Raw genomic sequence first — 13,746 nt, forward strand, 5'->3', positions numbered from 1 at the left:
CAAAAGACTCAAGTATCAGCTTCTTTTTCTCTTCAGCCAGGCTAATGTGCACCAGCACAGTCTGAGAAACTCCCTTGTCACTTATATTAATTCTTATCTTATTGTTCTTGGCTGCACTTCACTGAAGTACGGTGAGGGAGACTGCTTCAATCAATAATGCAGATCTAAGCGAGCACCTCCTCTGCTATTCTTAGGCATCAACTCAATAGCTTAAAGCAAATGTTCACCCAGCTTGTGAACTTGGGAAATATTAGGACTTCCAGAACTGGAGTGTAAGATGATGAGGTGGCCTCACAAGGATGTTTAAGCCCCACACATGGACAATCTGATCACTCCAGGGTAGCTCTCTGCACTTTGAGAATTTGCTGCTTGACAGAAAAAATGCAAGACCTTAGAGCTCTCAGTAACCACAGCAAGAGAAGGTGGCCTTGTATTTCACAAGCAGATGTTCCACTTTGCCACTGTCATGGAAAGCCTGAGGTGCTGTTGTCACAGCTTGTGAATGTGACGCATTTTGCTATTAAGGAAGGATGATGCCTTTCAGAAGGTCCACCTGTAAGTTGGTCTCTTACTCTTCAACAGGGACTATAGCACAGCTAAGGACAGGACTTATTTAGAACTGCCTCCTCTGGAGCTATAGCATTTCCAGATTTGGAAAGTACAAAGGAGTTAAAGGAAGATGCAAGCAGAAAATCCTGAAATGCTCTCTTACAAATGCATTGGACTCTTACACCATCCAATGGGAATTCACTTATTAACACTTAAATAGGGCTAAAAGTAACTAAGTAAAATAGAATGAGCATCTTGCAAAAAAAGCGGAACAAGAAAAAATTGAGGAGCAAGGAAGAATACAATTAAATCCCTAATTGAGGACAAGAACTGAAGTCCTGACCTGAAACCTCAAGGTGTCCTGGATATATATAGAATGAACAAGGCCAGAAATCAAAGCAAGCAAAGTCTGAAGTGCCAAGAGAATTCTCCTTATTTTTCCTATGTTTGAAATATGTCTAGGAAATAAACCCAATGGGAGTTAAAGAGACAAAAATCAAAAGTGCTCTCATGATTTAATTAGATCCCAGTCTGGTGCAAATTAAATGAGTTAAAAAAAAAAAAAGAAAAAAGAAATCCTTCAACATCCTTTAACAATCTGAGAGCCATTTCTTAAGTCTCCAAAGCAGCCTGTATTCTTTAAATTGCTTCCTGTTATAGGGTTAATAATCTCTGCTTTCTACATTACAGGAATCATTCATCTAAGCTAGCCAAACCGAACAGTGCTATCAGAGTATGAACACCCTGCTGCCCAAACTACTGTGCCTAACGACATCTTCCCAATTATTCAGGAGTCTCTTGCCAGCAGAACATTAGTTGACTCCATTTCTCTAAGGAAAATGCCTGGGTTTCCTGATGTTTTCAGCTGTGTTTGTACAACTTGCCTTCGTGTGGAGCTGAAAATTAATGCGCTTCCTCTTGATCCTTTGAGAGAGACAAAAAGGAAGATTATCAAGATTAAATAAAAATTCTAAAGCTCAATCCTTTGTCCCTGCTGAACAAAGGTGTTTAAATAAAGATTGCTGTGCATTACTAATTGTGTTGTTACAAACGAAGGCATCATGTACGACAGCTTAACCTCCTGCATACAGCTAAAAGCTGCTACGTAACCTGTTGCTCTGACACAGTGTGAACAGAATATTGGTTGGCTGCATTACAGCTCATTCACACATTAGTAAGAGATAAAAATGAAACCAGCTTTCAGTTCTGACTGTTTTGTCAGGAGTACACAATGGAAGAATACATTTGGGCCTTGTCTCACAGGGAGCCTGCAAAGAAGGGAACATTTAGTTATTTTCTTGATTTTTGTTTAAAGCCTCAAAACTGTCTTTGTTCACTGTTTTCTTTCCCTTGGTATTTTATTTTACTGGAATTACATAATATTCTAATAGACAAAGACTGAACAGGTATCCATAGTCCTTTTGTTTTAGATTTGTTTATGTTACCACCTAGCTAATTCTAACTCTTCACACAGCCTTGGGAAAAACAAATCTTCTCGTGAAAGATTTAAGAAGAGGGATCTTGCTGTTCAGTTTTATGCCAAAACAAGGAAGAATAAGGCTGATTCTCATGTTGTTTTAAGGTAAAGGGAAGAAAGATGGAAAAAACCCCACAGTCTTTCTGGTCTTCACATGATCTGAAGGAAAATGGGGAAGGAGGCACAGAAAGGGTGACGATCTTCACAGTTCATCTTTCATGGAGTATAAAGGGTTTCCTTATTGTATTACTGTATTGGACATACTGTACCACAAACTGCTTAGACTTTTACCTGGAAAAGTTTCCCCCCACCCCCTCCTTGGAGATGCTGGTTCTGACAGGCTGCAACTCCCAATACCTCTACCTAGCGAACAATGCAAAGCACCTTGTTCAAACAAGACCGGTCTCCATTTCACACTACCCCCAGGGAATATCCACTTTTCTCCTCATACTGTATCTTTCTGACTGATGCAATCAGATTCTGGAAACCTGCCTTATTAGTTTATATTCCAGCTTGTTAGCGATGATGTTAATTTTCCATTGTAGGACCAGAAGATTTTTGATGTGCTAGATCTTGTCTACAAGAAACAACAAAAAAACGGGCACGCACAGTACCATGCTTAGAAACGGACTTCAGTGAACAGCACTGCTTGCAAAGAAAGTCTAGGGGTTACAAACAAACAAACAAAAAAGACACTCTCCTAACTCCAACAGTGCTTGAAATGAGGTATTTTGCAATTACACAATGAATAAATACGCATTTTCTTACTTACTCCCATGAAGTATTCTTCTTAATTTCTGCACCAGTTTACCATCCTAATTGTTTTCTTCCTAGATCAGTGGTTTAGTACTAAGCCTTTATAATGTGATGGCCAAAGAGTCCCATTATATCCGTTAAAGATTAGATAATTTTGTTTTGTTTCCCACAGCAAATAGGATCCCATTCATGTCCCAAACAGAACATCAGTAGCTGGAATGGTGTTTTCTAAAGGTGCATGTAAGATTAAAGACTGAAATCAGATGCAGTTTTGCCAAAGCCTTTGTAATACGCGTGTTTTTCATGGCAAGATGATTGACAAGAATTGCAGGAAGGTGCTGAAGGGGATATTTCACCTGGCCCATCAAAACTCAGTGTAGAGGATTAGAACTAAGAAGAGCTGACAATATTGACTTTGAGTGCCACAACGGAAACATAATTAGCTCTTTGACATGTAGTGGACAGAAATACTCCATTTTTAAAAAATCAGTTAGAGTAATTACACCATATCTGCTGCATGCTGCCCTGGGAAAAAAAAATAGACTGCTCTGCTGTTTCCTCTTTTCCCAGTAAAATTCAAGTTTGGCACTAGAATAAATGCATGCAAACCCAGCTTTTCTGCTGGAAGAACATCAGGAAAACCGTGCATAAAACTAAAAACCTCTCTTAAAAGAAAGCACACAGATCTGAAAGAATGAAAAAGTCAATGAATTTTATACAAGTTTACTTATTGCAAAACAAACTGTCTGCACTATGCTTATTAAAGGCATATTTCATTGCCTAATCATAGATGTCTATTGTACCTTTTATGTTTTGAATCATAATTGCAGTCTGTTCCCCAACAGTAATAATGAAAGACATTTTGGCATATGCTTACATTGATTCCTCTTTACCAAAGCACTTAAGACACATACTTGCATCCCACTGAAATTAATGGCTAATATTGAGTACATCGATTTCACTGGGATTTAGACAAATGGCAATTTATACAGGCACAAAATTGCGTACTTTGTTGGATAGCCATAAGCCTCTGAAGAGAAGCCTTCAAACTCAAAAGTCTGTACAATGCACAACTGTTTTGATTAGAAATACATTGCACCATGGCATCTATGTTTTTATCAGAATAACTGTGCTGGCAAAAAAAAATTATTTGCTATACCAAAATATCTTTTCCAGCTCCTGATCTGGAATAATCTAACCTGTAGAAACATTTTCGGTAAGTGTAATGACATACAGTGCATGCATAAATGGGAAAAGGCAAAACTTCCTTGTACACAATACCTTAGCATTGAGAACAAGCTATCATTAAGTATAATATAAATAATGCTGTATATTAAATTCTTAATTTATAAAGATTATTGTCTATACACTTGTCTGTTATGCTTGCTTGCTTCAGGATTAAGCAGTATGTGAAAATAAAGAGAAAAAACCATCAAGAATTATGCTTACTTTATTCCCTTTTTTTAGCCACTGTTCCTAGCTATTCTAATTAGAAAGATTCTAGGAAATTTAAAGAGATTAAAAATGCAGAAGTAAAAATGCCTTTAAATACAATAAAGTTAATATTCCTTCTCAGCATCAAATCCAGGGCATATACTGAGATAATATTAAACTATCCTGTTTCAGAATCACCTGACTTAATGGGAACTTCTCATCAAAATAAGTGGATTTAAAGAAATAAAAGAAAATTGAGATAAATTTGAACAATGTAGTCCTTTTCTTTTCTGACAGAAGTTTCTCAGAGTTTTAAAATATATTTTGTTAGTAATTTCCTAATTAATTTTCCAACACTTTTACCTAGCAGTACCCATAGCAACTAATGGGCTTTGCTGCAATGTATTTTTTCCACTATATGTTCTAGTTTAAAACCCGAAGTGAATAGCTAATGTAGAATAGTTTAGCCCTGTATAATACTCTGACTGCGCTGTATTTCAAGGGACTTTCCTCTTGACGAGTCTTCAAGAAGCATGTCAACACACATGGACTGTGAAAATACCTGTTAGACCTCATTAGCTGGAATAAACAGGAGAGTATTTGAAACCATACTTACCAAGTCTAGAGGTTCTCTTAATTTAGATTTAAAATAAGAAGGCCATCCAGCCTGCAATAATCTCCAGGGCTATTCAGTTTACACATCAGAGACAGAAATGCATCAGCATTTCCTTATTAAAAGGTCTGAGTCCTTAACACATACCACAACCAAGAGAAACAGCATTAAGATCAAAAAAGAAACCTTTTGCAAGCAGAAGTCACATGTAAAAAATTAAACCAATACAATTACATATTTACTAGAAAAAATGTCTTTATTAATAAATTCATTAATTCATAACACAATAAATATTGGGATCACTCATATGAAGGACCCAGCAATGCTCAGGCTTGTTTGCACCGTGATGTGGTTTGTCAAACAAGCCCTCATCAGCTGGCATCCTGAGAAGAAGCCTGACTACAAATTTTGGGGTTTGTTTGTTTGTTTTTTACATTTTCACATATAATCAGTAATTTGCTGCATACATCAGTCATTTCAATTTACATTAGTCAGGCTCTTAAAAACAATTCTTAAGGACCATCCCTGGTAAATCCTTCAGGAAAAAAAGCACAACACAGTAGCTGTCATTATTCGGTCTTGCTGTTGATTCTGACATTAGGGCTATGTAAGTGTGAATGTGTATTTAGTTTTACTTCAGGGGAGCAACAACATTTTCCACTAAATGAGGAACAGAACTAGGCTGATATTCAAGATATAGGATCAGTTTTCATGCAGTCCACTCAGCAATTCTAAAACCAAGCAAGTTCTATTAATTCTGAGAATGATGACATGCCTTAGTTTCACACCCCATATACACTGATGACATGTTTCCTTGAGATCTCTTTACTTGTTGTCCCAAATCATTATTCTGAGCTTTATGATGAATGACATTAACTGATCTTTCCATTAATTTGTCTGTAGGGACAAACAACTCAGCCTGCTGGATGCACTAGTAGGAGAGAAGAGAAGCAACTTTCACTTACTGTTGGGTAAACACCAATGTTTTCATTTATGGGTACAAAAGGAACTGCAATAGGTAATCACTAGGAAAAAAAACTTGCATGCATACACATTAGTTTAGTCAGAGGTGGGGTGTTTCTCACAGCAAAATCTCTGTAGACTGACATGTTCAGTATCTCAGTGTTCTGCAATATGAAGTAAAACATTTAAAAACCTCCTAATTCACTATGAACTTCTTTTTTGTAAACACCTGGGAAAATCTACTAGGGTTTTTGGCTGTACTGTACTCATAAGGCCTTTATTAAAGGAAACGGGAACTTCTGAATGTGCAGGTATGCACACATCTATATACAGGTATAAAGTTTCATCATTTCTTCTAAAGGCAGTTGCAATATTCAGGCAGCGTTTCAACTACACTTCCACTCAAAGTATTTCTTTTCAACTACAAGCTTATGGATGACTTCATAGATGAAAAATAGCATCAGCAGATCTGATAGGGAATGCCACTTGCAGTTAGACTGTATCACTCCTTCCTCTTTTACAGACCAGAAATAGAGATCAAAAATCAGGAAACTTTGTAAAGAAAGCATTTAAGATTTCTTTTGTTGTTGTTTAAGTCAGAACAAATCTTTGAAAATTGAGTATTCTAGTATCAATGAGAGTGTGACAAATGCTATTACATCATATTTCAGAAGGAAGGTCTGATCATTTTTTGTCTAAATTTTGTACAATTATCATGGTAAAAAAGGTTTCACACTTGAAATAAACCAACCATTTGTCTGTGTTGCATACTGCAGTAGTGAAATAGCAAAGGAAAAACAGCAAAGACATACATGATCATCAGATTACTCTTCCAAACTGTGCGACAAGCAGAAGAACGGCTATGAAAATATCAAATTCCATTCACAAAACACTGATATAAATTAACTGCAAAAAAGAATACATTTTGTTTCACCTAAAGCTGATCTCATCTTTTCCTACATGCACCATTCTACTGTAAAGGGTGCAAGAAACAATGTGACTATGCGTATCAAAATGTTGGCAACTGCAACTTGGATTGAAATTCAGTGCAGTTTGTTTTGTGTTTGCCTTTGTCAGGCTACCTGCTTTACCCTGTTCTGGAAAAGAAGCTTCACTATTAGATTTCTGTCACTTTATTGCCACAAATTAGCCAGCATCTCCCCCTTCTGGACAGCAAGAAAATAAGCAGAAATATGCAACAGATTAATACTTTCTTACTCTGGCCAATACATAAAAAAAAGAAGTTTGCAGATAATTATTTTCTATCTTTGTTCTGAGCAGGACGATTTATTTTCTAGATCACTGTTTAATATAGTTCCCTTCAGTAACATGTTTTATTAAAACCAGATCTAAATCCATTCAGATGTAGTAACCAGCTCATCAGTGAGAAAATCTTAAACACAAACCAACAAAATGTACCACTGTGTCATCCAGATTTCTGCATGCTATAAAACAGAAAATGCTGCATGGGTTGGATTATTAGTGGTTTTGATTCTGCGTACCAGCGTTGCTTAATATATGGTGTTCAAGCAGTAATTTGTGAGATGTGTCAGTTTAATTTGAACTGAGCTGAAGTTTCAAGAGTAGGCAGCAAAGTCATTATAAAATTCAATTCTTTCTTTAGCACATCTGAGCTCATTCATTCTCAGCCATCACCATAACATTATGACCAGGCTGCCACTGATTAATCCACTGGGATTTATCCAGTAGCAGCACAGCTTCAGTGATAAGTGATTTTTCTATTAAATTCCTGTACATATTACATTTTAAAGAAAAACCCAAAGATGACTGCTTACCTATTGTTACACACTCTGGGAACTTGTTTCTACTAGTGAGTACACAGTCTCAGTGTTCAAGATTAGGATCAGTAATGAGCTATCCAAGTACGTAGGAGAAAGTATCATCACCAAAATTCCAAGGGAGGCCCTGTCCGATTCCTAGCATCTGTACGAAAATTATGTGAGACACTTCTATTGGCAGTCAGTCATGCCAACAGAGAAACATGACAACTGTTTAATTTGTAGATGGCCTCAGATGTCACTGGCTTCAGTTATATTTACATATCTAAAACTGTGTTTATTCCCTAGCTCCAAGCAAGAGAATAGTTATAGGCACTTCAAAAGAGAGATATTTGTTACAGCAGGACTGCATTGGTTTTAGAACTGTGATGGTGCAAGGACAATTTCTTTGTCTGGCTATGAGAAAAAGCTGTCTACAGGAAAATACGAAAGATTCGTGGAACTTAAGCTATTAAAGCTGTTTCAACTCTAAGTGCCCCTTTTCTTTACAAATATATTTTGTGCTTTCTTTCCTTCTTTCCAGGGATGGTATTTAACCTCAGCAGCCTGTGACTGTTGCGTCCAAGCCAGAACGCTTTGTAATGTGCAACTTGGTAATTTCTTCAGCACAGGTAGGGTGAATGCCAATTGTCTTCATTAGTTGAGGATACGTAGCACCACATCTACAAAAAACAAAAAAAAAAAAACCAAAAAAAACACAAAGACCCACAAAGTCAAACACTATTCATCTGAAGAAGCTAGTGTCCCCTAAAGCACCAAAGTAATTCTGCTCTTGCCCCTTTTGTCAGGTAGAGGAGTTGCGTTCATTTTTCAAACAATGCTGTCTATTATTTCTCAGGCACTTACACAACAACATTTAAATGCCCAGCTTCACAACACTGTTAGGTAGGGAAGAATTGTTGTAAGACTTGAGACAGAGAGAATGAAGCAATTTATGCCAAGTCACAACTGAGCCTATGGCAAAAACATATGACAAAACTGCAGCCTTCAGCTTTTCTTGTACATAGATGTGTGTTTCACTAACTCTGACTCCAGATGGGAAAACACACACATACACACAGAGGAAGAAAATATTACTAGGACTGCTCACAACAATCTGCTGAAGGAAGTAATACCAGAATATTCTTCCATGATCTTAGAGAAAGTCTGGTGGTTATGCTGAAAATATCAATGTTATAAGCAGAAGGAAAAAGTCTCTCATTTGAAAAGGCAAAACAAACAAAACCCACAAAAAAACCCTTGAGCTAAAATCCCACTTGCTTAATTCCTTTACTTGTCCAGTAACATTCTTAGACTTGATGACTTTCCTTTGAGCTGCTATTCCTGGCAAGTCATGCTGTAAGAATAGCTGAAATGGCCCTAAATTTAAGAATTGTTTCAAGTTCTCTATGGAATAATGTTCTTTCCCTCTACAAAATACAGGGAAGAGAGCTTCTGGTGTCCCCACCTACACCCAAAAAAGCACCAACAAGCAAAAAATCATTGCTGACCACAGATGTTATTGGAGTGCTAAGCGGAGAGGCAAGACAGAAAAATCATCCTTTGGAGAGGCTGAAGTAAGACCTAGTATTTGACAAAGGTGAACAGCAGCTCTTATAGTGGGTGCTCCACATGGAAATCTCTGCATTTGTGAAATATAATAGAAACCAATGCAAGAATCTGACCTGCTGAAAACCTCTTACTGTGGCTAAAGTTTTAATTTCCCTCAGGCAAGGCAGAAAAGCACTCCAGTTTCATGTGCTTCCTTTTCACTGGTTATTTTGGATAAAACTTCAAAATAATGACATCCTAAAAAATGTAGTTCTAGAATCTATACCACTGGCAATTAATGGACTACAAACACATGTTGAAAATGTGTACTAAGGGTACACTGCAATCAGTGATTTCCAAGATATTCCTCACATGATACTTGCAGTCCTGCTGTCTTAATCCTTTCTGCTTTTCATTTATGCTAGTCACTTACAACTGTAAGACTAAACTGCAATAAAATGGTGATGATATTTAGGAAAACGAACTAACACCACAACCAGGTGTGATTTCTTGTGTCCCAGCCTACTTTCTTCAGAGGAGTTAAAAACTATAATTTAGTAATGTAAATATATGAATAAACATTTCTGAAGATGTAAATCAGCAATCAGAAGGGAAATGAAAAACCAAATAAGAAATGACTGTAGCACACAAGAGGCACAGGAGGACTTCTCCATTTAACCAGAGAGGACCCAGAATCATTCCTTAGTCCTTCAAAGGGAGTACTTCTATCTTAATATTTGAGCAAAATCTTAAACAAGATCAGATCACAAAAGTTCACCTACTTCAGTAAGTTTGTTATTGAAATTATCAGACAGCTACAGACAAAAGTAGCTCCCCTCTCCCATCATCCTACAGAGGTTTCTTTCTTACGTTATCATATTACGGTTAGCTTATACCTCAGAAATACAAAAATTCATGCAAGTCATTGCTGAGCTTTTGAGGAACAATGGCTGTGCAAATTTAAAGACGAGATTAGGAAAGGAAATGCTTGGCAGGTGTAAAGAAAGGTTTTTATGAAAAGCACAAATATCCTTTTAAAGAAGTGACTTGCAAAACTATATTGTCATTTCCTATCCTGTGCACAGAATGCAAAAAAAGCTACACTGAGAAAACTAACATTAGAAAATTAATACACAATTTTATTTCTTGCTCTAACTATATATCAAGCCAATAATATATTTTCCTCAGTTGTTCCTTAACTACATCCAGTATTACAGTAACTAAACCCAGTACATTTTAATGAAGAACTGCAGTATTTTTAGTGAAAATATGTGCAGTACTACAGAAAAGTAACAAAAAGCATAGATTCTTTATAGTGTTGCCAAAACTAGGCAGCTATCTTTTATAATCTTACAATAACTTAAAAAGCAGGCTTTAGAAGCTAGAGACATTCTTTTGTACTTACTTGATTCCAAGAGCAAATCCTTGAATAACTTCGCCTGCATTTGGTCCAATGAAATGAAGGCCAAGTATTCGTTGCTCTCTCTCTCGTAAGCACACCATCTGAAAACAATACATTACATAGAGATCTTTTCTTAGAACATTTAAAGATAAGGCATGAAGTTGAATTAAATGAAACTGAAGTGCCCTGAGATACTAGTTCAGCTGTTTATTCCCCATGTGCCAAGAATTTACGCACTCGCTTAAATCTTACTGACTTCAATAGGTCTTACGCTTGTCCTTAAGTACCTTCCTGAATCGAAGCTTTATTAGTGTATTTCTTTCAGACTTCAGGGAGCCACTGACAGTGATAATTTGTGGTGAATTTAATACTTTGTTGTTTGACATTTGTGTGACATCTTCAGCGTACCTTCTGTAGTCTAGTACAGACTAGTGTTATTTTGACACTGAATGGCCACCTTAGCAATTCTCCAAGCCTGTGCAGTTATTCTCAGCAGCTAATCAGCTGTATTTCCAAAGATGACCACTACCAATTATAGGTTATTTTGTGCCTTTGTGATTCAGTCAGTAAACACTTACAGCAGCATGTCTGGCAAGACACATTTACCACACAGGCCACATAACCTAAAAAGGAGTCAAGGCTTGGAAGCAGCCAAAGATGAAGGTGAGTTAACAAGTATCTGGGAGGGCCTGAGTCACTGAACACTTAACTTATACTAGAGAAATTAATGAAAAGTTTGTAGTTCCTTTAAGGACACCATCTTTCTGATTATGAAAAGAAAGTCAATCTCTCCCTGTGTACTCCGATCAAGCATTAAATCATCATTAATCTAATAGGTTCTGTTATTCAGTAAAGGCTTGGATTCTTTCATTAAGAATCCCAGGAACAGCAGCAATCTTGATGTGGTACTTCAAATATTGAAGAGTTTTAAAGAAAAAACCCTCTTGCAATAGAGTTTGAAGCTCTCATGTTTAATGTTTGTTCATGTGTTTTGGGAGTTCAGTAAGGACTATATTCAATATCATCCAACAACTATTATGCTATTACTACTTCATACTCAAATATTTACTTTCATTGACATAATTTCAAGGGAGCATCTAAAAAAAAGTAGCATCACCTTAGTTGCACTGATACTTGGGACAGTTAAGGCAAGCTGCTAAGGCACTTACACAAATCAGATGTGACAAAATATAGTTAGAAAAACTGGTTGCAACTATTGACAACAGATATTCCTTACACAACACAATAATTTGTGATGGACCTACAGAAGTTACTACATTTATTCAAAAAAAGAATGTTCCCTGATACTAAGAGGAAAACAAAGAAAAAGAAAACTATGATATATTCTACCAACACTACACTTCACCTTATCTAAGATTCTCTACTATAGGCAAGTGCATCAAAAACCTTTTCAAGACTGAAGCAACTGGATTGCTCTACAAGACACATTTCAAGTCCAACACTTTGGTCTAAACCAGGAGTTTTTTTGTTTTCCTGAGAAAGACTGAAAAGTTACTCTAGTTTTGGAAGCCTTATGCTTAATTTTTTGAAGGTAGCATACTGTCCCCAAGAGATGGCAACTCAAATATTACATATAACTAGTTAAGAACTTTGCTGGAGGAAGCAGAGATTGATCTCTATAGAATCTGGAATATTTCTTAAGACCTTAAGAGAAGTTCAAAGATGGTATCAATGAGCAGAATGTCAGCTCTGAAAAATGCTAATACCTGTAAAGCAATTTCAAGATGCAATGAGATATGTAATGAATATTAAACATTTGAAGTTACACTAGGCTGTCACCAAGAAAATATCTCATCCACCTTGAGAGTTTTTTTTGCCAAACAGTCCTTCTTAAATCTGGCTGTATCATATCTCATGTTTTAAGTTAAAAGCAAGTTAAAAGCTCACAACACTCACTTTCATATAGCATTGAGTTGCATCTCTTTCAGCCACTGTAAACTCTAAAGGTTTATAATACGCATGGTATACCTGGTAGGGAAAACAATAACGTTTTGTGTTAGAAAGTACTATTATGTCAAAAACTGATATTTAGTATTATAAGGACTACTACTACTACTACATATTTATAACGTTGTAGAAAAAAATTATTTATTTCTAACCTGTTCATTATTTTAAAGAAAAATATGGAAAGCATAGTAAGAGTTTAACACAAACCTTTCATACAGAACCATCAGATTAAAAAAAAAACTGAAAAAAAAAATCACAAATAATCATGTTACTCAAACCAGTGCCCCAAATTAAAAAGTTAATTTTGTTCCTTTAAGTTTCTCCCAGAAGTTTAATGTGTTTTTTACTGAAAATAATGAAACCCAAGAAGTTTTCCATATCTTTAATAATGTATACCACAAGACAAAAAAACTGTAATTTTTGCATTGGGGATAGTAAATGCTTATTTTTTCCATTAATGATTTTGCCTGGGGTTCCAGGCTAAATCCATCAGCTGAATTTGCCCTCCAATACATACTTAAGATCAGCATCTTATGACACACACACATCAATTGTCTGCCTTAATTAGACGCGAACAATTGTTTTACAGTAATTTATATCATTCTAGATGGCACTAGCATCCAGAAACCCAGATAAGAGTTCTGGAACAGAACTTTTTAAAGTATAAACTATATTTCAGAATCATAAAACTAGTAACTAACTGGACATGAAGTACTGCACTTTGTATTTCCATAGCTTACCAAATCATATGCTGACAGTCTTTCTGATGACTGAATAAATGTAACAAAACATATCTTTTCAAGGGTGACTTGTTTGAATTTTGTCATATTATATAGGGATTGTGAATTTCTTCATCGTGTGTACCTTAATCTCATTCCTTATATCAGAGGCCTGGGTTTGAATATATGCCATAACAGATTTCTTCCTCATTATGCAATGCCTAGGCATATTATATCAAGACATTTTAGCCACAAAGACACTTAGCAGCTTGTGTGAATATTTCTGGTGACATCCCAAAAATTTAGACTAAAGAACCTCACCAGCAATTCTGACAATTAAATGGAACATAGCCGTTATTTAATGATGCTGCACAATATAACTTACTAAAATGGCTGCTAGTTCAAAGTTGTCACACCCTATCAATAATTTTAAGCCCACTAGGTAACAATTCCCATTGTGACCTGCTGCAATACTTTTAGAGTCCTGAGCTTTTCTAAGACATTAACTCTGTAACTGCAAACATAGTCTTTTAGGG

General features: G+C 36.1%; 1 protein-coding gene across 2 annotated transcripts in view; it reads right to left on the minus strand.

Moving 5' to 3' along the window:
- Positions 1-5,073: 5,073 nt before the first annotated feature.
- The window catches only part of TXNRD2 (thioredoxin reductase 2), a 39,036-nt gene continuing 30,363 nt past the window's right edge, over positions 5,074-13,746 (minus strand). The window contains exons 15-17 of one of the 2 annotated variants that reach the window (XM_075434704.1): positions 12,441-12,512; positions 10,527-10,624; positions 5,074-8,253 (exon numbers count right to left, since the gene is read on the minus strand). In XM_075434704.1, coding sequence (XP_075290819.1) covers positions 8,130-8,253; positions 10,527-10,624; positions 12,441-12,512 — 294 coding nt within the window. In that variant the 3' untranslated portion in view covers positions 5,074-8,129. The remainder of the gene's footprint in view (positions 8,254-10,526; positions 10,625-12,440; positions 12,513-13,746) is intronic. The other variant, XM_075434705.1, reaches the window with a different exon arrangement.

The sequence above is a fragment of the Opisthocomus hoazin genome, chromosome 13 (assembly GCF_030867145.1).
Source record: "Opisthocomus hoazin isolate bOpiHoa1 chromosome 13, bOpiHoa1.hap1, whole genome shotgun sequence".
NCBI lineage: Eukaryota > Metazoa > Chordata > Aves > Opisthocomiformes > Opisthocomidae > Opisthocomus > Opisthocomus hoazin.